General features: G+C 33.3%; 3 protein-coding genes across 3 annotated transcripts; all 3 read right to left on the minus strand.

Annotated features, from left to right (window-relative positions):
• Positions 1-2,215: 2,215 nt before the first annotated feature.
• Positions 2,216-4,139, minus strand: LOC103501787 (uncharacterized protein At4g28440-like). Its single transcript, XM_008465483.3, has 2 exons — positions 3,661-4,139; positions 2,216-2,732 (listed from the first exon to the last, which is right to left on the minus strand). Exons 1-2 carry the CDS (start codon positions 3,932-3,934, stop codon positions 2,542-2,544), a joined length of 465 nt encoding a protein of 154 aa, XP_008463705.2. The 5' UTR covers positions 3,935-4,139; the 3' UTR covers positions 2,216-2,541.
• A 1,249-nt stretch (positions 4,140-5,388) lies between these two features.
• On the minus strand, positions 5,389-7,898 carry LOC103501786 (D-amino-acid transaminase, chloroplastic-like). The gene is made up of 5 exons (XM_008465482.3): positions 7,470-7,898; positions 7,287-7,345; positions 6,576-6,751; positions 5,806-6,479; positions 5,389-5,717 (listed from the first exon to the last, which is right to left on the minus strand). Exons 1-5 carry the CDS (start codon positions 7,504-7,506, stop codon positions 5,617-5,619), a joined length of 1,047 nt encoding a protein of 348 aa, XP_008463704.2. The 5' UTR covers positions 7,507-7,898; the 3' UTR covers positions 5,389-5,616.
• An 819-nt stretch (positions 7,899-8,717) lies between these two features.
• Positions 8,718-11,648, minus strand: LOC103501785 (probable aminotransferase TAT2). The gene is made up of 7 exons (NM_001297536.1): positions 11,398-11,648; positions 10,052-10,391; positions 9,707-9,925; positions 9,502-9,561; positions 9,100-9,255; positions 8,920-9,013; positions 8,718-8,836 (listed from the first exon to the last, which is right to left on the minus strand). The coding sequence occupies exons 1-7, from the start codon at positions 11,646-11,648 to the stop codon at positions 8,718-8,720; spliced, it is 1,239 nt and encodes a 412-aa protein (NP_001284465.1).
• Between the last annotated feature and the right edge of the window lie 12,534 nt (positions 11,649-24,182).

Raw genomic sequence — 24,182 nt, forward strand, 5'->3', positions numbered from 1 at the left:
ATCGGTGATGGACGAAATATAAGGAGATGAAGAATGAAATTAGATGGAATTGGTGAAGAAATTCGATAACTTTCTGACCGAGGATGTACCGGAATTAGTGGAGAAATTGAATAAATTGCAGGCGGCAGTTGTAATAGAGAAAAATGACTGTTGGCAACGGAGATGAGGATGTAAGAATTATGCGACTGATGAATAATTAAAAAAGATAATTATGGAAATTATTTACTTATTCAAAAATATATTATTCGTTGATAATTTAAAATAAATTATACAAGGTAGCATTTTTTCATTAATAATTAAGATTTTACATTAATTAATTTCATAATTAAGAAAGTTATAATTTACACAATAATGATAAATATAATGTAAATAAGGCAAAATATATTTCTTAATTTCGAATTACCTATAAAAAAGAAAATTATTTCAGAATATTTATAAAATTTCATAGTCAAATTAGGTCTTTTCTCGAAATCTATTTATAATATACATAAAAATCTGACCCCATATCAATATTTGTTGGGCCAACTAATTGTGGCAAACTTATCCTTCATCCCTTCCTAGACTTTGGTTTAAACCTCATTATAAAAGTCCATAACCAATTGTTTTTATTAATTATAAAAGTCCATAATCAAATATTTTTGGACTGCACCAAATAGGTTATGTTAATTACTATTGAACTAAAATCATTTGACATTTTAAAGAGTTAGATCGTTCTTGTATCTAAAGAAAGCAAATATTAATCATACCCATAAATTATGTTTGACCAGTGTGAAATTTATAATTTGAGTCAATTAAACTCTTAAAGATGAGTTAAATCAATCTAGACACTTTTGTTCTTGCATTAATTCTTAAATGTGTAAAATTTCTTCGAGTATTAAATTTATAAAATGGATTGTTTTCATTTATGAAAGTTTAGAAATTTAGTTAACACATTTATAAATCTTGCACGATATTTTTCCAAACAAAATGTAATCAAGGGTATCGATTGATACACTAAAAAATTAAAAAAATTCAAGACTTAAATCGATGTGATTAGTAATATGATGTTCAAAAATCAAGTATGGTTTTTCTTCAATGGGAAGAAATATTTTTTTTGTAAACCCACCCAAAAAAGAACTAGAAAAGAATATTCAAATTGTTAGAACATAATTGGCTGAAAAACCAAACCGACCGAAGAAGAAGAAGGATCAATCAATGTCAATTTGAGAAAATCTGAATAAAAGGTTTTCTAAAAAATTATTTTGAAGAGTAATACCAATTGACTTTTACCCTTTGACCACGAAGATTAGTTTGTACATTTACTAAATAAACCATAGCTGTCCAATAATAACAATTTGATCGAAAAACCAACTATAACTCACTGTTGTACACCCCTAACAAAAACTAGCATATCCCTGTTATAAGTTCTGGAAAGAGTATACTTAATAATCATTTTCCCAACCCATAGGGAATATATGTCATATAATGTAGGTTACATTGTAATTAAGTTTAGGACATATTTGAAGATCAAATACTATTTTGAGAGGAGATAAAATTTGCTTTTCTAAAAGCTTGTTTTTATTTATAAGATTAAGGTGTCCCATTAGAATAGTAAGATAATCTAATTTCAACTTATCGAACTTCCAAAATTGTGTCTCTCTAACACTATATCATAACCATCGCTCCTGAGAGAGAAGACAAATGCAATTAGATTCAAGTTGAAAACAGTTTTAACTTTAACAAATTAGGAAAATCACTGCTCAAAATACCAATTCGGAACATCTTGTCGCTTGAAAATACTAATTCAGTATGTATTTATCATATTTAACATTGTTTCACCATCAACACATGAAACTCTAATTTCGTCCAACTGTTCTTAGAATGAATGGAAGAAGACGTGGGGATTAATCCAACCCACCACTGTCTAAGGGCAGTTCAATCGATTATCACTAAACAAACTAGCTTACAGGAAAACCAACCTACACATAATACAACTAATTATGGCATGTGCTCTCGACCAAGAGATTAGAATGATGGAAAGGTTCGATGGTACGACTTAAAGGGATCAATTCACAGACTAATGCTCGTTAAAGTTGAGACATTTTACCTTCTATATTGGTCCAAAATACTTTTGCTATTGCCTTCAAAGTAAAGCCACCTTCTAGGACAAGTTATTGTCCACAACCTGCATGTAATATGAATTGCCAGAGAATATACAATATACAAACCCAGCAAATTGAAAACTTTGCATGTTAGATATGATATCAAAGGCATACCAAAAGCATTCTTTGCCGTCGTTAACGCTCTATTACATTTCCAGAGTTATAACAAGTACCAAACTAGTACCTATTTATACCTTTACCCGACAAAACATGGCTTTGTGTAAGTCAAACCGACGGAATAGAGCTTTAGAAGAAATCAAGGGATTGTTCGCTTAAATACTTCACCCACACAAAATTATAATATAGCGTTGTTATATATTCACATCTGCAGATTACCAGGAAACTCACTGACCAGCCATCTCAACCCATTGTCTTAAAGTTGGCATTCAGTAGTACCTTCTCATTCCTCTGCAACATTCACAAGTTCATACTCGACTAAAGATAGATTATTGTCTTCCTTGACGACAAAATCTTCAGGATCGGCAATCTCAATGCGGCCCCATTTATCAACTGCTAGCCTCATAGACCCTTTGAACATGTCGATCTTTGCATTTCGAAGAATGATAGTTGTCCCAGGTTTTAATTGATCAACTGAGGAAACAAAATAACCCATTCAAAACTTTTGAGAAGTTTAAATGCTGAGGTACCAAAAAAACAAAAGATTAAATTAATTATGCTTTCCAAGTATTGGTAACCATGAAAATTGGTCCAGTGCATATCAATATCCCATTCTCGTTGTTTACAAGAACTCCACTTCAAGGCTAAAAACTCAAGTGGCAACAGTCCACAGACCCAAGGCTATGTATTTGTGAGGAGTTAACATCAAACTTTCAGTTTCAGTTAAAATCATCATCATATCCATCGGATCTTTCTTCGCTATACCCAAGGCCACCCTGCACCCGCCCCTGAGGTTTGGACCTTGGAGACATCAAGACTTTTTGGTATTAAGCTCACTCGAAGGAAAAAAAATTGGAATCTTTATAACCAAGAGACACAAGCCCTTCCCAAAGGGGCCATCCCTTGGGGCATTAGCATACAGTTAGTATTAAAAAAAAATAATGTTCCAATTCGAGACAAGCTCGGCGTATGAATAAAGATCATGAAACCACAGGAATTAGACTATTCATAGCCATGCATAACCCAACACAAATCCTAGTGCAAGACAGTAAATTTCTAAATCCGCATCCAGTTCAGATTAGAGCAAAATCAATGCTTCTTTATGCAATTCATAAAACAAATGCCTCTTATTTCTACGTCCAAGTTTCCTTAAGCACATCAGCAAGAACTACGTCATTCTCCAAAATCCATCTCAGAATTCATGTTATATCTTTGTGTCAAACATCGGTTTAATAGTGCATTAAAATGGCAAGTTCTAATTGCTAAAGGGTACATAATTCAAATACCCCAACCTAAAAAATCAATGATTTATCCCCCCCAGCTACGATTAAAAAAAAAACCTAATTTTCCCCAATTCCCCCGAAACCAAACAGAAGCAAATGGAAGATTAAAAAATCCATACCTTGATCATTACGCGCAGTGAACAAAATGGTTCCAGTTTCGTCGCCAACAAGGCACTCAGCGATCCGCGTCTGCCGAAGGTGCTGAGACACGGATCGACCCTTCTGCAACACGGTATTGGAGCTAACAACCTTGACGATGAGTGTGTGACCATTGGTACCGGGTTTGAGCTGTTCGATCTTAACAAAGACTGGCTTCCTCAGGCCAGGTCTAGCCGCTGCATTGGTCTGCTGCAGCTCCTGCGATGCCGGCGTAGGTGATTTCCCTGTCGCCATTGATGCGAAAGCTGAATCCGAATCCGTGAAAATGGACCGAAAGTTGTCTTCTTTCTCGATGGATTTAGGTTTGTGTGTGTGGCGCTGTGAATTGTGAGAATTTAGGAGAGTGGCGTTTATATATATAGCAATAGCATCTCTTCACTTCATTCTTTGTTCTTTCTTCCTCTTTGGCTTTTTTTTTTTTGTGACATTTTTCTAAACCAATATGTTTTGATGAAACATTACACCTATAAATATTGGAACCTTCGAACCTTCTATAAATAATAATTAAAAGTAATAATATTATTATTAATAAAAGGGTTCATCTCGAGGTTTGTATTTATATTAAGTATTTAAATAGAAAATTTCGTGAATAACATTTAAGTCGTACCATATATATAAAATAATTGCATATATATATAACATAAAAATCGATAAATACTATAAAATTTACGTCTATCTACTATTTTTAGGGGGTTTTCTGCTATGGTTTCTCTAAATTGAAATAGCGATAACAATCATCACTAATAGTTATTTGATGTTACTACAGATGATTTTTAATTTGAGAAATATGTTATTATTATCATTGACTATTAAAAGGTAGACTACATATTTTTTTATAAAAAATATTAATTGACTTATTGGCATTTGCTATTTTTACTATTTTATGCTTGTGATATATTTTTAAATGGATCTATTTGCTATAACTTTTTTCTTCAAAATTTTAAAACTATAAATTTAATCAATAAAGATTTAAATTTAAAAAAATGGATGGAAGACACAGAATTGAAGATCATAACATGAAATTTCAAAGTATTTTAGGGATCTATTAAATATTAAATCTACATCAAAAGTTTATAAATTTATTAGATACAGAATTAAAATTTTTTGAAACATATTAGATAATTTTGTAAAATTTAAAAATCAAATAATTATAAATTTCGGAGTTTAAAAACTAATCTTGTAACTTAATATAGAATGAACAAAAAAATAATTTATTGTAGTTGAATAGATTAATACGTCAATTACTATCTTAGTTAGATTAGATGTTAGTCTATAATCCATTCAATTATTGAATTAATAATAAATGATCCTTCACCAAAATTGCAGAGCCTATCATGTTTTAGTATTTTCAATTTCCAATATAACTATTCGTGTTTAAATATTTGCAAGATTAAATTTCAAATTTGACCCTCTGTTTAAAATCTGGCTCAATTGCTCATGATCGAAGAAGTCCTCATATGACTTTTCTTCCTAAAAGTATGTCACTATTTCTCAAATCATGTCACTTACCAACTCATGGTTCATATTTCCAAATTTGATTTTTTTTTATTTTTTTTTCACACAGTTTTTGCTAAAGTGTTGCCATGTTTATCTCAAATTTTAACTAAAGTACTGCAAAATTTATCTTCCAGTAGACCTTCATTTGAAAATTCATCTTTAGCTTCAATAAACTTGAAGCATACCTCAGCTCGGATAAATGCACATCGGCCTTTTCATTTGATGCAATCATCAAGTTTCGAAAGGTAAAACAACCGAGTTCGCAATGAATATATACACAATATAACCGAAAAACGATCACTATTGGGAACATGTCCAATAAGATATTTTCCTTTTATTCACGTTCAAAGAAAGCGGATATGACCATAGGAAGAGCAAGCCTTTGACATGGCATCCTTTGATTCTGTTGGGGCTTGGTTTCACTGTGTGTATGAAACAGGTATTCTCTCTGTTTCAGGACCTGAGACCATATCGTCCCAAAGCAGATCCGAGAGCGCCATTGTCAGTTCTCCGACATGTCCTGTATCAGATAATCAATAGAGTTGCTTATAAGAACATTTCATTCGTTATCACTTTAACAGAAGTTTAGATCAGTCCATAGACATTACCATCTCCAATAGGTTCTTCATCCCATGAGATGATTGGCAGCAGCGGAAGTGTGCTTCCAACAAACATCATTTCGGCAGCGCCTTTGGCTTCCTTAACCGTAAGGTTTGCAGTTCCAACACTCTTCAGCTTCCCTTCCTTGACCAACTTCGGAGCTAACTTAAGAAGTCGCAGTGCAGTGCAACCCGAGAGAATCTTGTCGAAAGAAGGCAAGATAAGCTCCTTTTCATTGGTTATAAATGCAACGTTCACATTTGGACCTTCTGCAATGTAGCCTTCTTCATCAACCCAAATGGAAGCAAATGCCCCTTTCTCTTCAGCTTCCATTTTGGCTAGTACATTTGGTAGGTAGTTCACATTCTTCATTGTTGCAAACAAAGGCGTCTTCATCGGGATTGTGGTTGTTATCACTTTAACCCCTTCTTTGCATTGAGAGAAGTCGTCGTCAATGGCTACCGCATAGAATGCAGAATTTGCATCAACGGCAGGTGTGAGCAAGAAATCTCCAGGACCTGCACTTAACCAATATCTTAAAGTGCCTTTCTTGAGCTGTGATACTGTTGTCAATTGGATAAGAATGCTCCGAAGAATTGACCGTGGGAAGGGAGGAGAGATCTTTGCTTTTGAAGCCGATCTTAGGAAGCGGTCGATGTGGGCATCCAACTCATACAAATATCTGTTGAAAACCAAACCAAAGGTTTTATAACATATAATAGATTGAGAAATTGAGAGGAACTGAAATAAATTTGATGAAATATTCCCATGTACCAACCCATTTAAAATAATGGCTGTATCAAAAACGCCGTGGCCTCGATGAACCATGTGGTCATCAATAGGAATCACCATCATAGCTGGATCTGTAATAATCCCACCAAGAATGCTGGAATACATTGCTGGATACGGTTTCTTCTCGACCAAACTCCATTTCTCATGAAGTTTTTCGAGCAACTGTTTGAGAGGAAGAGCAAAATGATTGCATTTGCAACAACAATGATGATACTTTCTAAAAGCCAGTAGAAAACTCAACTATATCAGATTACTCTTTCCTTCTCAAGAAAAATCTCTCCTACATAATCTTATACAATAATGTCTCCCACCTTCAACAACCAATTAATTCTCTACTTATGCTATTTGGCTATAAGTAGGGAGAAGGAGAATGAGAAACGAAACCATTATTTTGGTTAGTGAATTAAGACTTTAGAGATAAGATATCGTTTAAATTTCAATTTATTTGGGTTCTATCACAATTTTTTTTACTCAAACAGGTTCTAACAGGTCCAAAGACTCGAGACATGGAAGTTCAACCATATAGAGAACAAATTTAACGAAACCATAATCCAATCCTTTCTATTAGTAGATTGATTCAGTACCTCAGAGCCTCTACTAACTATCTCAAACTTTCTACATGCCAAATGAAAAACATACAATACAAACATGTAAGGGGCAAAAATGATCAACCAAATCTAGGGTTTCAATAATTTACCTCCAAAGATGATGAGAACACAGGAACCTTCAAGTCAGTTTCATTTCCATTTCCAATCGCTGATGCAACATCACACAAACAGAAACGATCATATTAACAACAACAAAAAACCAGACCAAAAAAACCCACAAAAAATCTCAAACCCCACATGAAAAAAAAAAACAGAACAAAAGAAAACCCCACCTTGAATTTCACTAGAAGAAGAGTTCAAAGCCTCCATTGAACAGAACGCAAAGAAAATTTACAGAACTGGGAGTGCAGAAGCATGAAAAGTGGCCAACATAAAAAGGCGTAAAGATCAATATAAAAAACATAAAAGCTAACCACTTCGATTGTAATCTTTTGGGTTTAAGTCCTATTCGAATGAATATTTGTGAAAAGAAAGAATCTTTTGGAATTGACTATCTGAAAGTTTGTCTATAAGTATTTGGAGGGTAGAGAGAGATCAAATTCCCCTTTAATCTGATTGTGATTTTGGAAAAAGTTTTGTATAATAATGACGAAGAATATGGCTGTGTGGCAGTGTAAAACGGCGCATTCTTTGGCCATAAGCTTCGTGGCAAAAGGTGTAAGAACAAGAATACAGCACCAGAGAATGAACAAACATTCATTAAAAAAATTCTCACACAAGCCAATAGGCCGGCAACGATTTAAAGTTGATAATAAGAATATTAGAATCCAGATTATTTTAAATTTGATAATAAATATTTAATATTAGTTTGATTAGTTTAACGTTACTAATACATATTTAATGTTAGTTGAACTATGCTCTCAATCAATATTCTAAAATAATATTTTAGTCTCTTAAAACTATCATGTAAAGTAATAATTTTGTTTTTAAACTTTAGTTTATAGCAATCCAATCACTTATACATTCAGTTCCTATGCATTCAAATTTGTTGTGATTTAATTCTTATGCCTCAACACATAAAATTTAGTCACTATATATACTTTTTTATAAGTAACAATTTAGTCTATATTGTAAAAAAGACTAAAATTGTTACGAGTAGAAGAACTTAATTGTTACAAATTTGAAAGTATGGACTAAATATCGACTAAATCTTTATGGACTAAAGGTCACCAAAACATAACCTACAATGTCCTATTAATGTGACACGTGAATTATTTTGTACATTTGAATTATTACTGTTCTTTCCTATATTTCAATAATTTTGTACATTTGGCAGTTACTATAACCGATACCATTACATATATATCTTGTGTCGTACAATCATTTCAGAAAACAAGGAAGAACGTCAGTTTTGAAGCATAGTACCTTTAAACTAATTGCTATATCAATACATGGAAGGAGTTGCTAAGATTTCCATTTATATTTAAGTGAAGTTTCTCTTACAACAACAATTCATTATCAGTTAACTTATGAGACTCATTCTATTGTTTCATTTGCATCACTACCACCTCAATTCTTCTTTACAACATTAGTGTATGCCTTTGACAAAAGGATTTAAGTCTCCCAAGTGCTTCTTCGAGAAAGGACGGATCGACCGCAAAAGTAATCCGAAGCCAGTTCTTCAGCCCTACTGCCGTTCCTGAAATGGCAACACGCTTTGTTGAATTAAAGTTGTGTATGTTATATGGTACATCAAAAGCATTGGTATTTGCAGGTTCTTACCTGGAAGAATGACGAGTGATTCCTCTTTGGCAAGCTTGAAGCAAAAATCAATATCATCACTGATATCTTCAAGAAGATCAATGTTCAATCTTACCTACATTATTGAACCATAGGCCAATAAGCAACATGGTATTCATATTTTTTTAAAATTTTACTTAATCGAGAGGTTTCCTTCATTACCATCATAGCCATTGACCCTTCTGGTCTGTGTGTGCACGTAATGCAAGGGATTTCCTTGATCTTTCTGCAACATATTTCGGAGGTTTGCTTCAGAATATTAATTGTTTTCTTGAAGAAAACCTCATCAGTTGACTCGAGTATGCGAGGGACTGCAGCCTGGGATATCAAAACGCCATTTAGTAATACATACAAAGCTAGATTTGAGTTTTGGGTTTTGAGTCCGTTGGAAAATATTTTGATGATCGGAATTATTATAGCCAGAATCTTATCACCATCTGCATCTACCAGAACCTAGCGTTTAGTTTTGTATCAATTTTAATATGACCTAACGCCTCCATGTGGTCTGGCTAGTATGATAGAAGAAAGTTGTTTTGAAAAGACACAAAATTATAAGATGAGAACCTGGATGAATGTTGCAGGGCCCCCTAATGTATCAAAATACTTCTTGATTCGCTCAATAACCTGCATGGGAAGATGGTATGATTCAATAGGAATTAGATGACAGCCAAAAGGCTTGTCACTCATTGTTTTGTTAAGATATGAAGACCGATGGATAGTTTAATTTAATTTCCAGCAATTAAGTTGCCTGTGAGGGAGGTGAAGGAACCTTGGGTTTTCTGAACATGCCAGAAGGGTCGCTAGTCACAAACCACCCAAGTCGCCATCCTGGTACTATCCATCTCTTTGAAAGAGATCCAAGGGTGAGAACAGGAACAGTTGATCCAAAGACTCCCATCGGTACGAAAGGTCGACTTCCAAAAGCAAGATGCCCGTAAACCTCATCAGCAATTACAAGAATTCCAAGCTTTTCCGCAGTTTCAGCAATCTGAAATGCCATCAAACAAAAACATTACAAATACACTAAATCTGTCAGAGAAAAAGAAAAGAAAACAAAACAAAATAAAAACTCTTGTAGGTATAGTGTACATGACTTTTTTGGGTTATTGCCAACCTTCTTGAGATGCTGATAGCTGTACACATTTCCACATGGATTCCCTGGGTTGATAATAACCAATGCAACGGTGTTCTTATCGGCAAGGGTCTCAATGGCATGAAGATCAACCTCCCAGCCTTGCTGAGGGAGTAGATTAAAGTGCCGGACTTCTAGATTCTGAAATGAAGAACAAAGTTCATAGATTGGGAAACCAGGCCTTGGAAGCAGTATATTTGCACCAGGACGAGCAAGCATTGCCAAAGCAACATCAATTGCTTGTGTGCATCCAGACGTAATAAAAACATCGTCAGATGTCAACTTATAAGGAAGATCTCGAGATAAATATTCAGCAATCGCCCTGATCAAGGGAAATTTAAACTCAGTAATTAGAAAAGAAGACAGTAACCTTAATTTGATGCTACATGCCATTGATTACTCGAAACATGAGTAGTTATGATTCCGCCATAGATATAGATTTCAATTCGTGTGAGCCGACCAGTTCAAAAATTGATGCATTTTAAGTTATATATATTCAATACAAACTGAATTATAAGGTACCTACACGTATTCAAATTCTCTCTTCAGCTGAGAATCATGCAACTTGTTTCATCAAGTACTAAAATTCAAATCCCAACATTGGAGAGTTGCAGGGTAGCATCTCAACAAGTAAAGAAAATTATAGGAACAAAATGCCAAGGAAGTACTTCAGAAACTCCCAAAAGAGATTGAAATTGGTAATAAATAGGAGGACATTTGACGACATAAGAAGGAAGTCTTTGTACTAATATATATAATACATATATACACACACACACATATATAATATATATTTGTATGTATGTATGTATAAATTGCCTCTGACCGTCTAATTGGTTGGTATGAATATGATACAAGCTTTGGATTAAGTAAACAAGTTAAAACTCATTTTGGAACATCTTAACTAGAAACCCCGATGAAGAGCACCATATTGAACGGAAGAACAAAAGATTTGCAAAAGAGCAACCCAACCCAGCATCTAATTTTGGAGAAAGACTCAGAAATACCCAGTAACTGAAGCAACTAAAAGCAGAAAAAAAGGTAGGAAAGAATCTTCAACGTTGGTTGGCTATAGTTAATAACAATAGGACAAATGAGAAACAGTAGCCAAAAAAAGGGTCAGAATCAGAATGATACGAATAAGCTAAGAATATTCAAATTAACAACAACGAAGAACAAACCCAAATTCAGAAATTCATAACAAAATCAAACATGCATTCATTGATTTATTAACCATTTTCAACACCAAACCCTCAAAAATCAAAGGAAGCAAACAATAATTAAGCACAAGAACGGGGGAGAAAACAAAATCGAAATAGAAATTGAACCTTCTAGATTGGGGGAGACCAACAGTGGGAGCATAGCCATTAAATTTCTCAGATTCAAGACAATCAACAACGGCATCTTGAGCTATACGGGTTGTATGAAAACAAGAATAAGCAGAAGGGTCACCCATACCAAGGGAAATCAACCTTCTGCCATTGTTCTCATCGGCATTCTGAACAAGGAGACTGAGAATGCCTTTAATGGAGATAGTTGAAGCTGTGTCCATTTCAGAGTTCACAGCTCCAATCTCCATTGTAATCGATTGATTCAAATTTGTGGATATTGGGAAAGAGGAATAGGGGAAGTGGGTTTTATATAGGAAAAATTGGAATAATTTGAGAAATTAGGAAAAGGGGTTTGTGAAATGCGAATGAATTCCATGCACAAAGACCACACGTTGGGTTTGAAGCTGCGGCCTCTCTCTCTTCCTACTTCTTCGTCTTCTTCTTCTGCATGGGAACAAAATTGGGGGCATTGTTGGATTGCTCTGTTACACTAAAATTTCAATTTTCCCTTTCTTTAATTATCATTATTTCTCTTCATATTTTGACAATGAGATAACAAAATAGCAAAATTAGGTAAACTATTAACTTTTTTTAATTCCTTTTTCGTAATTTTAAATGACTTTTTTTTATCGTACTTATCCGACCAAAATAAATTGTTGGTTTATTTGGCCAGCGAAAAGAAGTATGGATCATTATCTAAAAAGTCAATAGTATTTCACTTCTACGATAAATAAATTAAAGAAAAAATAAACATCGTTGTTGATAGACACAAATACAAATCAATGAAAAGAAAAATTTACTTTATTTATAAATAACTACATTGCCTTCTAAAATAACTTACCTAATTATAGTTGCACATTCAAATGTTGTTAGTAAAGCTTACTCTTAACCATCTAGTTTCTTTATATATAAAAAGACAACTACATTTTATTAAAACATGAACTAGAAAAGATATGTAATTTAGGGTTTTTCTTAGAATGATTAATTTATGGATTTTCAACAACATAATACGAAATCTAACTTATTGGTTCGAGAGTTTATTTCTTTGACAAAAGAGACTTAGTGCAAATGTGACAAAATAAGTCTTAAAAACTAGACTTATAGTCAAAACTCATTACTTTTACAAAAAACAACACAAAAAATAGCTCATAAAATATAAAACGAAAAAACTCGATACACTACTAATATACATTTGATATTTTTAACACACTTTATAAGCTAAAAGTTTTCATATATGTAAATTTGAAATGGGGTGTGATGAATTTTTCATTCACAAATAAAATCATATATTCTTATTAAAAAATATATTTGAATAATCGACTTTTCAAAACACTTTCCATGTAATTTCTCCTATGGAAATAGAGAACTTAGTGGGGGCAGAAGGATATTTTGGTCACTTTCTGCAATCAATTGACTTCAAACAAAAATATGTATAGACTTCTTTTAATTTGCTTTCTATGAACTCAAAAAACACAATTTTTGTTAGTCTGAAAAATTCATCTAACCTTCTTACCACAAAGTAAATTTGAATTTAGACGAGGATACAGGGTCAAAGTCAACAAAATAAAAACACTATAATGAAAAATAAATTGATAGTTTCTTCAAAATAAAGTTCAAATGGAGTGTATTGAAATTTAAATTTTATTTTCGGATTAAGATGAAGAGAAGAATTAGGATAAGATCTAACCTCGTTATCTTTATTCTAGAAAAATAGAAATTTTCATATATATCAAAAGATTTTTTTATTTTTATATTTTATAGAAAAAACATAACTAGACATTGTTGATAGTTAAATAATGTTTTATTTTAAACAAAGTATGGTCGTAACGCTATGCTTGTACTCCCATTCTCACGACCATCAAGTTACGGCTTCAAGTCTCGTATCAATATTGTTGTCCTATTTTTTTTTTTATAGAAATTGTGATTAAAAATGATTAATGGCTAAAATTGAAATTTTGATATTTCATCCACATTCATGTTTCGGACATTGTAATGTTACTAGTTAATTTGCATGCCTTTCGTTAAGTCATAATATCACATTAGTACCTTTGTTGATAATTTTGTAGAGAAAAATAAGTAAATAAATAATCTATTTTTCTATTTTTAAACAAATATAAATAAATAATCTACAACTAATTCCTCAAACTTTTCTATTTAAATAAATAATATACACTACGTTCTAAAATAGGAAAAATAAATTTATATTCCGATAACGAATAAATTATTTAAAAAATGAAGTAAAATAATGTAATTTCAAAATTAGTTGCTTTTCTTAATCATCAAGTTTAATTAAGGCTTATGTATTTTCCTCTCCCATTTAATTTTCTTTCTTTTTCTTTTTTTTAATAAAAGAAATATTTAAAAAAGAAAAAAGAAAAAAAAGGGACCAAATGAAAATATAGGATAAAGCAAGTTTACCTTACAAAAATTGGAAGTATATAGAAAGCAAAGAGATTTATTGCAAATGTATCATTATTTGTTTGCTAAATTTCTTGTTTTGGATGTGGAGTCCATTAAAATATCAAAAGTCAAAAATTGGAAGCAGCCAAACTGGAAATAAATTGGTTGATAAAATACCTACTTTTAACCTTTTCTATCCCCCCTAACAAATTAAATAAATAGAAGTGAATACTCAAGAAGGAATTCGTCCAACGACAAAATTCAACTTTTACCTAGTGGTTCGGTTCATGACGCTTCTATGGTTGCAAGGTTTCTTATTTCTACTATTGTTCGTTCTCGTGCTACTTTCTAACTTGAGAATATTGTTGATCTGATTTAGTGTTTTTTCTTCTTTTTGCTTGTTTTGCATGATGTTTTGTGCTTGAGGTGTTTTCCTCGACGATTTTGTATTTTGTTGTGCATTTTATTTTATGCCTTGAAATCGGATTCCAAGATCCTAGTGTTGTTTGTACTTACCAGAAATCACTAGTATTTTTTTTTTTTTTTTTTTTTGGAAAAAAAGGTTTTCAAATCAAATGAAAAATTAAACCCATTTTAAAATGGGATAATTATGATGTATTGAATTTCTTTGACCATTTAAAATAGAACTAATAAAGTAAAATATGCTATAAATGGAATATGAACTAACCACCGTATTTTACAAATAAATATTAGGTCGAGAGAGATGGATGCATTTATTTATTTTTCTCGCTTTTTAAATAGAGAAAGTTATTTTTTATCTTTTTAGAATATATGAATGTAAAAGGAAAGAGTCTCAACTTTTAACCTCACGAGAGCAATATTATAAATTTTAAAATTAGTAAATTATGTTCATTTTTCAATTATTTAAAGACAATAGCAGATCAACAAAATTTATATAGGGATCATTGTACAATAAACACACTAAAATATGATTAAAAAATATTAATAGCTTCAAAAATTAATTAATTTAATATGTATTACAATCATCATCTATGAATTTTTATGTTTTGAAATCGATTTCGGATAAATTTATTATCTACCTTATCCAATAAATCTAATGATGAATGAAAAATATTATCGTATAGCCTTTAATTTTGAAATTAAATAAAATAAATATATACATACTTAAGTATGTAAATGTGAATTTAAAAATTACATAAAAAAAGAAAAGAAAAAGAAAAGAATATTATCTATTTCATGAAGTATTGTTGAGAGAATGGAAGTTTAGATCACTGCATTTTTTTTTCTAAATGTTTGTTAGATAACAAATGATGATTAGAAAATAAGTTAGGATTTTATCTTAGTTAATTTTTTTCCTCTTTTTAAAAGATTATCTTTCTCTTATGACATTATTGAAATTTGAGGATAAAATTGAAACTCAGAGTCTTTGGCACAATCATTATGATACAATCATACTTTGTTTAAAATAAAACATTATTTAATACATATTATAGTTTGACACTTTAAAATAAAGACTAAAATACACAATTCGATAATATGAATGGGGGCATATGCCCCCGCTGGACCTTTAGTAAATCTTCCTCGTTTAAAGACACATTTAGTTTATGTGTGTTAAGTTAATTATTATACCTATATCAAATAACGACATATCTATTAACGCCTTTGGAAAAAGTAATTTCCATCTATTAAACTATGTTTAGGGTAATTATATTCCAATTTCATTAAAAACCTAGGTGGAAAGGGTGTTAGTTAAAAGTTTATAGTTAAAATGAATTTGAATATCATTTTGTTGGTTAAATTTTTTACTAAAAAAGTTTATAAGCATTAATCAAGTATGAGACGCGATGATTATATATTCTAAAAAGGGCAAAAAGAAAAAATATTAAAAATGGGAGTGTATAAATATAAAAGGTTAATTTTCATAAATATAACAAAATATCAATAATTTCAAGTTTCTTTTCTCTTTCTACAATTTTCTTTTTCAAACTATTATTTGGTTATTCAAGATCGTGTACCAAATATAAAGATTATTTGATCGTGTACCATAATCTAAAAAATAATCATTTAGATCTTGCTAACCGAATTTAAACGATAAAATCGATTGTCTACCAAATCTAAACGATCGTTAATAAAAAATAGTCAAACAAATCTAAACGTGTAACAAAGAATCTTAAAAAAATCTAAATAACTATTTACCAAATATATTATACGTTACATGTAATTAATCATGAGATATGAGATATTTTTTGTATTTTCTATTGTAGATCTCTAGACAGTGTAAATATTTTAGCCCTTTATTATATTTTTGAAAAACCTAAAATATAAGGGATAGTTGCAAATATAGCAATTATAATCAAAATAATGAAGTATATAGCAAAATTTTAAAAAAATTGCAAATATAGCAAAATCTGTCAAAATCTATCAATGTTAGGAATCTATCACTGATAGACCATGTAACAAATGTTGGTCTATCATTGATAAACCTTAAGAGTCTATCAATGTTATCTATCACCGATAGACTTTGTTATATTTGCAATTTTTTAAAAATATTGCTACATACTTAATAATTATTCTAAAAATTGCTACCTATTATAATAACCCAAAATATAAACAGTAAGGGCATGTTTAAGGTTAGGGTTAACTCTACGGGTTTAGGTTAGCCCAACCCTAACCCCTGTTTGGGCTAAGGTTTTAGGGTTTTCATAAACCCGTTTTAACCGTTTTCTTCTTTCAAATCGTATCTGCCGAAATCCCCCTTCAATTCGTGTTGCGCCTCCTTTCAACTCGTGTTGCCACCTCCCTCCAACCCGTGTTTTCGCCTCCCTCTGATCTGTGTTTACGCCTCTGTTTGTCAATCTTCTTCCTTCACTTCCGTCTCCCTGTCATTATTGTCTCTAATTACGTTCCATTTAGATTTCCACATTCGATTCACCATAATTTCCCTCAATTGTTTTTTCTGAAATCCACTGCGAATGGAAAAATCCCTTCAACCCACATTTCTTCTTTTCGGCTTCCGACTCCTTTGCTTTATTGTTCTCCGGATTCACTTCTATATTCGATTTTGGTCGATTCCTTGTAGGGTAGTTCGGCTAGTCTCGAAATTTTGGCCGAAAATCCCCTTTTATTTATTTACTTTAAGTACTCATTTGCTCTTTTTAAATAGTACACTGCACTGCCATACTATACTTCTCCATCTCCAATTGCAACCTTGTAGGTTTCCCCATTTCATAAAAATACCCACCTAACCCTTTCCTCAAACAATTCTTATCATAAAATTCACATAAACCTACCCACATAATCATTCTTCCAAACACATCTTATCATAACACTACTATAACACTACTTACACAACCCTTCCCACAAACACACATCTTGTTCATAACACTATTATAACTCTTCCCACATAATCATTTCTCCAAACACATTTTATCACAAAACTACATTTTTAAACATTTCCTCCAAACAAGGATTATGATAAAATTAGGTTTATCATAACACTAAGGGCCCGTTTGGGGTTAGGGTTGGGACTGTGGGCTTAGGTTAGCCCAACCCTAACCCCCGTTTGGGCCGAAGGTTAAGGAAACATGGGTTTCCTTAACCCGTTTTTGTCTGCCACAAAGAACGCTGATTCGCATCTTCCCCATTTTCATTAATCCGGTTTCGTCGTTTTCCTCAATTCGTCTTCCATTTTCATGTTGAAACAGTATTAAATCTTCTCCTCCATTCGTCTTCATCGAAAATATTTTTGTTTTTCTGTTCTTTCTGTCATCTCCCTCAAGGAAAGAAGTTCTCCTTCTTTCGATTCGTCTTCTCCCTCAACGAATCGAGGGTTTCTGTTCGTTCTGTGTTCTCCGCTCCATTTCGTTTTGTTTCGTCTTCATCCTTTAATCCATTTCGTTCGTTTTGTATCGTCGTCTCCCTCAACGAATCGAGTTCTCCTTATTATTTCCTTCTGTGTTGTCTGTAATGAAATCAACTTCTCCTTCTATCGTTTTATCTTCTCCCTCAATCCATCTGCATGCAAAATCCATGGATCCTAACCCGCATTTTCTGTATATTTTCTTCCTTCATTCGACCGTTGCGTTTTCGCGATGAAACCCGATTTCGTTACGCCGAATTTCTCTCTACATCTCTCTCGCTCTCGAAAGGTTTTCTGTGTTTGTTGAAGCCGACCGTTCAACGTCGTTGGCTCCAAACACGATTTTCTTTTGGAATCTAGGGTTTTGCCTCCTTATTTACTCCTTGCCGCTCGCGGTTCCATTGTTGCGGCCGGGTGTTTCGCTTGCGATTTGGTGATTCCCTTCACTGATAAGACAGAAACTTCACACCATTGTTGTCTGCCATTGGATGCCGATGGAGCTTGGTAGGAAGGTATTGGAGTCTTTTGAATCTAATTTTTTTAAGCCGATGATGAGTTCCAATTTTCAATTGAAACTGATTTCTTTTCGAATTTATGTATTTGTTTGCATTCTGTTCTGTCTTCTGTGTTATTGGTTTAGCTTTTGCGGCCATGTGTTCTGTATTATTGCGGCCATATCTTCTGTGTTATTGGTTTAGCTTTTGCGGTCATGTGTTCTGTATTATTACGGCCATGTCTTCTGTGTTATTGCTTTAGCTTTTGCGGCCATGTCTTCTGTATTGTTGCGATATCTTCTGTGTTATTGCTTTAGCTTTTGCGACCATGTGTTCGATTCTATCTTCTGTGTTTACATTGTACATTGTTTTCATAACATTTCGTTACCTTTTACATTGGTTTACATTCTTGTATTCTTTTCATACTGTATTGTTTTCATACCATTGGTGTTGCCTCATTTCTTACTCACAAATTTTGTTTCAAGTTCTTTACACATTTTTCTTACATACTATTGTTTATTCCATCCTTTCGGTTCAAAATTTTGTGGCTGCATACTATTGTCTCTTCCATCTGTTTACATTGTATGGTTTCTGTATAGCTTCCAGTGTTGTCTCTTTCATCTGTTTATATTGTATGGTTTTGGTATAGCTTTCAGTATATAGGCTTTGACTCTTTGGACTTTGCTATGCTTTATGTCACTTGTAGCAGAGAGATTCCCTGTCTTTTATTGATGGATAGCTTGCAGTCCATTACTTTCCTGTTTATTTTTTGGTTTGCCTCCATTAAAGTCCTTCCAACTTGCCCCATCTTTCCCCTATATATAACCACGTTTCCTCTTTTCATTCACTGCATTGTTGTCTCTCTTTGTATCTTCTCTCTGATTGTAACTTATCTTTTGTAAGTTATCTTTTTCTTTTTCTCTGATTCTGTTCATTTACTCTGCCTTATTCTTTTGCTAATTCTTCATTTGTTTGTTGATTCTTCATTTCATATATGTTTTAATTTTCGTTTTCCTATATGTTTATGTTCTCCTTTTTGTATATGTTTATGTCCTCCTTTTCTTGTATGTTTTTGTCCTCCTTTTGTGTTATGTTTTTGTCCTCTTTTTCTTATATGTTTGTCTCATCTTTTTGCTATACCTTTCTGTCCTCCTTTTGCTATACGTTTCTGTCCTCCTTTATTTTTTATGTGTTAACTATGATGGAATTCCATTCATTATTTTGAATGGTTTCAAAACTCTGAGGCTATGAATTAAAAAAAAAAACTTCTTTTTGATTTCATCTGGATGTTCATTATTAATCGATTTCCCCATTCAATGTTGATTTGGGGTAAGATTTGTCGTCATAAAAGGTATGTATATGTAATTTTTTTTTACCTTCTATATCGTGTGTTATGTACAAATATTAACCATCTTTTTTGTCTTATGTAGGACATCGCGATTCACGAGTTTACCATTCGAAGAGGTACTATTGTAATGGCCGTTTGTAGGCTTTGTATACTGTACTTTTTTTTTTTTTTGGTTTTGTATAATTTTATTATGAACATTTTGTTTCGGTTTATAATGTGTATATAGAACATTTTCTTAAATTTTGTTAAATATTGTTAGTTATTAACTTCCTCTTTTTTAACTATCTTCATTTTTTGTATATAGTAAGAACAATTTGTATTTACAAAATATGCAATTAATTAACAACATTTTCTATTTAACAAAAATTGAATTAATTGTCCAATTAAATATTAACAACAATTCGTATTAACTATCCAATTAATTAACAACAATTCCTAATTTTAAAAATATAAAAGCTTTTCTACTACCTAATAAGTACATTTAACAATGTTTTTTACAAATAGAAAGTTCTAACTTTATTACCAATAATTCTAAGTAATATAAATAATTTCATTAATTTTATCGACTTTGAAAACAAGTGTTTAATTAATTGAAATATGATCATAAATTTGCATATCAACAACTTTTTACTAATAGTGTTTTTTCAATATGATCATAAATTTTGATGTAATTAAATTAAATGAATGGAATACACATTTCATAAACTTGGAAAATATGTCTTTAAGTACTATTGTTGGGTTTTTTTAAATACTATCGTCTTGAGTACGTACGTTATGTATCATGGAAATAGTTAATTACATGCCTTCCATTTTCAACTTCTTTAATTTTATGTATCATTTTCAATCTTCTAGTCACTCATAATCTAGTTTCTTTGTTCTATGTTTATGGTTTTAGTAAATAGGGATATTACTAAGTTTAGGGATCTTTTCACACTATATATCGATATTGTACTAATTCACTTAATACATGTTTTTTAGGAAACTTTACATACATTTTAATGGATCAACAAACACTTATTGGAGTCCTAACTGCATTCACGTTGGCTCAACGTCAGATTTTACTAACGTTGGAGCTATTAATGAACAACAATAAGCGTCTCCCACATACACCTTCCGATACACGCCATAGAATTAGGGAGCTTGCGTACTTTCGCATGATACACGAGTCAAATCTTATGTGTCGGCAGAGCACGCGGATGGATAGGCGAACATCCGCAATTTTATGCCATTTACTTAGAAATGTGGCTGGTCTTTCGTCGACTGAGATTGTCGATGTTGAGGAAATGGTAGTAATGTTCTTGCACGTCCTTGCTCATGACGTGAAGAACCGCATCATCCAACGAGAATTTGTACGGTCCGGTGAGACAGTATCTCGACATTTTAACATCGTATTGTTGGCTGTTCTTCGACTGTACGAGGAGTTGATAATGAGACCTGTTCTGGTAACAAATAACTGCAATGATCAACGTTGGAAGTGTTTCGAGGTGGGCATCATAAAAGTTCACTATCTTTGACCTTTACGTACGTCACACTTATTTCAGCGTGTTTATTTCAACCTGCAGAATTGCCTTGACGCGTTAGACGGAACGTACATAAAGGTCAACGTCCCCGCAAGAGATCGGCCTACATTCAGAACGTGTAAGGGGGAAATTTCCACAAACGTTCTGGGGGTGTGTGACACGAAAGGGGATTTCGGTTATGTCCTCGCCGGTTGGGAAGGATCCGCAGCAGACTTGCGGATCCTACGTGATGCCCTTTCAGGAGAAAATGGACTACAAGTGCCAAAGGGTATATCTTCTTTATAATAAAACACTGTCGCTTCCTACTTACCTATTTAAAGGTCTTAAACGAATGATTTAATAACTGGATATTATTATCTGTGCGATGCGGGATATCCAAACGCGGAGGGGTTTCTCGCCCCGTACAGAGGCCAGCGGTACCATTTGCAAGAGTGGCGTGGTGCGCAAATGCGCCAACAAATGCAAAGCAGTACTTCAACATGAGCGCGTGTTCGGTGTTCTTAAGGGTCGTTGGGCCATTCTTCGTGGGACGTTGTACTATCCCCTGCAAGTTCAGTGTCGCACCATACTAGCATGTGCCTTGCTTCCCAATTTGATCAACAGCGAAATGACATATTGCGAGGACGTTGATGACGTGGACGAGGGGGACTCCACGTACGCGACGACCACCGCTTCAGAAGACATTCACTACATTGAGACAACAAACGAGTGGTCTCAGTGGCGCGACGAACTAGCCGAATCGATGTTCACCGATTGGCAGTTGCGTAACGCTTAGATAAGACAATTTTACATTACAAGTTTTCGATTGTAAGGTTGAAATTCTATCATGTCTAAAATGTACTGTAAAAAGTAATATCAGGTGTTGCATATGAAATGTACGTGTGCCATGAATTTGTATCATGCCTTTTCTTTTTAACTGTTAAATTGTGAAATTACTTACGTACTCCATGTATTTGTTCTAATTTCTCATTCTCAGTATGTCAACCTCAAATCGTGCCCCGAGACATGTCTGGACGAAGGAGGAGGAGGGCACTCTTGTGGAATGTTTAATTGATTTGGTGTCAATGGGAGGATGGAAATCAGATAATGGTACGTTCCGCCCAGGTTACCTTGCGCAGTTGGTACGCATGATGGCGAAAAACTACTTGAATGTCAGGTCCGAGCAACAACTGTAATTGATTGTAGAATTAAGACACTGAAGCGAACATTCCAGGCCATTGCCGAAATGCGGAGGCCAGCGTGAAGTGGCTTTGGGTGGAACGATGAAGAGAAATGTATCATTGCGGAGAAGGAATTATTTGATAATTGGGTTAGGGTAAGGAAAATAATATAAACGTCACACAACGTTCACAATGTACATTTTCTTAACAAATTTTCAATCAGTACTCATACGTGATATTTTTTTCCCCGCAGTCGCATCCTGCAGCGAAGAGACTCCTGAACACACCATTCCCATATTACGAGGAACTTACATATGTCTTCGGTCGCGATAGAGCGATCGATCGGTTCGCCGAGACATTCGTCGACGTTGGGTCTAATGAGCCTAGTGGCAGATATGACAGATTTGATATGGGGGATGGAAACGAGGAGTTCCCGCCCATGTACAGCCAGGGGATTGACCTCTCGTAGGACGATGTACGTGCATCTCGACCTTCTCGCACTTCAGAGGGTAGGACCGGATCCAGTGGATCCAAGAGGAAGAGGGGAAGTCAGCGAGACTTCGATGTTGAAGCGATACATCTGGCACTCGACCAAACAAACGAGTAACTCAGGCAGACTGCGGAGTGGCCTGCACGCGCCCTTGCAAATGACAACCATGTGCGCACGGAATTCTTCCGCATATTGCATGAGATGCCAGAACTTATGAGTTTGGATAGGGCGTTATTGCAAAGGCATCTTTTGTCTCGCATGGACGACCTTCGGGGTTTCGTACTCATGCCTGAGGATGAGAGGGAGGGATTTTGTAGAGTCCTCCTACGAGACATTACGAGATAGTTTATGTTTCTACGGACCTAGGTTGCTTATTATTTCCTCATCTTTTTTTCTGTATGATGTTGACTATTTATGCATTTCCTATTGTTCCAAACTATTTTTTCTTTCATAATGTTTATTTTAAATTAAGGAAAGTAGTAACAATTTCCCAAAAGCGTTATAATGGCTATTTATATAGGTTTAAAATAGGAGGACATCGCTATCGCCGATTAGAAATACGAAATAATTTTTTGTGTTTTTCTAAAAAATGAATTGTAATAAAATTTTCACAATATGTTCAGAAATTAATTTTAAATTGGACAATTGTCTGTACTAATTTAATAACATTACACATACAACAAATTATTTGCAATAAGACGGGTTCGACGCTTTCGTAAAAATGTATGCAATAATTTTTTTTTATCATATTTACAATCTAATTTAAAAAAATATTATACCACATAAAATTATAAACCCAACCCATATAACAATTTTCCCAAATAAATTTTATCATAAAATCCACACAAAACCTACCCAGCTAACCCTTCCCTCAAACACATCTTATCATAAAATCTCTATTAATCCTCCCCACCTAACCCTTCCCTCAAATACATTTTATCATAAAATCTTCATTAATTCTTCCCACCTAACCCTTCCCCCAAACATATATTATTATAAAGCTACATTTTTAAACTCTCCCCTTAAACAAGGGTTATGATAAAACTATGTTTAACATAACACTAGTTTTATCATAACACTAACCCTTCCCTAAATCAACCATTTCCCAAACGCACCCTAATATTTTCATAATCTAACCCATCCACGAAACGTAATTAAAAATTGGGATGAGAAGCATAATGGAATGGTGCATGAGCCAAGGGTGATGGACAGCTGTACAGTTTAGGGTACACCTATTAACTGTCGGCACCCAATCATATTGGTCTGTTGGACTCACTAAAATCCAGTCATCGAGTCACGTCATCTGACGCTGACCATACATACATGCTACACTCATTCAATCAACTATTCCACTCTTTCCTTTTCTCTTCTTTTCTAATCTATTTAACAGTTTTATTTATTTTACTATACTCCAACATTTTATTAAATTACATATAATATTAATAATAATAACAAACAATGTATTTTTTAACTATTCCAAATATTTAATCTGTGCTTTAAAATAGTATGAAAATTAGAACAAGTATTAA

Source organism: Cucumis melo, chromosome 7 (genome assembly GCF_025177605.1).
Source record: "Cucumis melo cultivar AY chromosome 7, USDA_Cmelo_AY_1.0, whole genome shotgun sequence".
Classification (NCBI taxonomy): Eukaryota; Viridiplantae; Streptophyta; class Magnoliopsida; order Cucurbitales; family Cucurbitaceae; genus Cucumis; species Cucumis melo.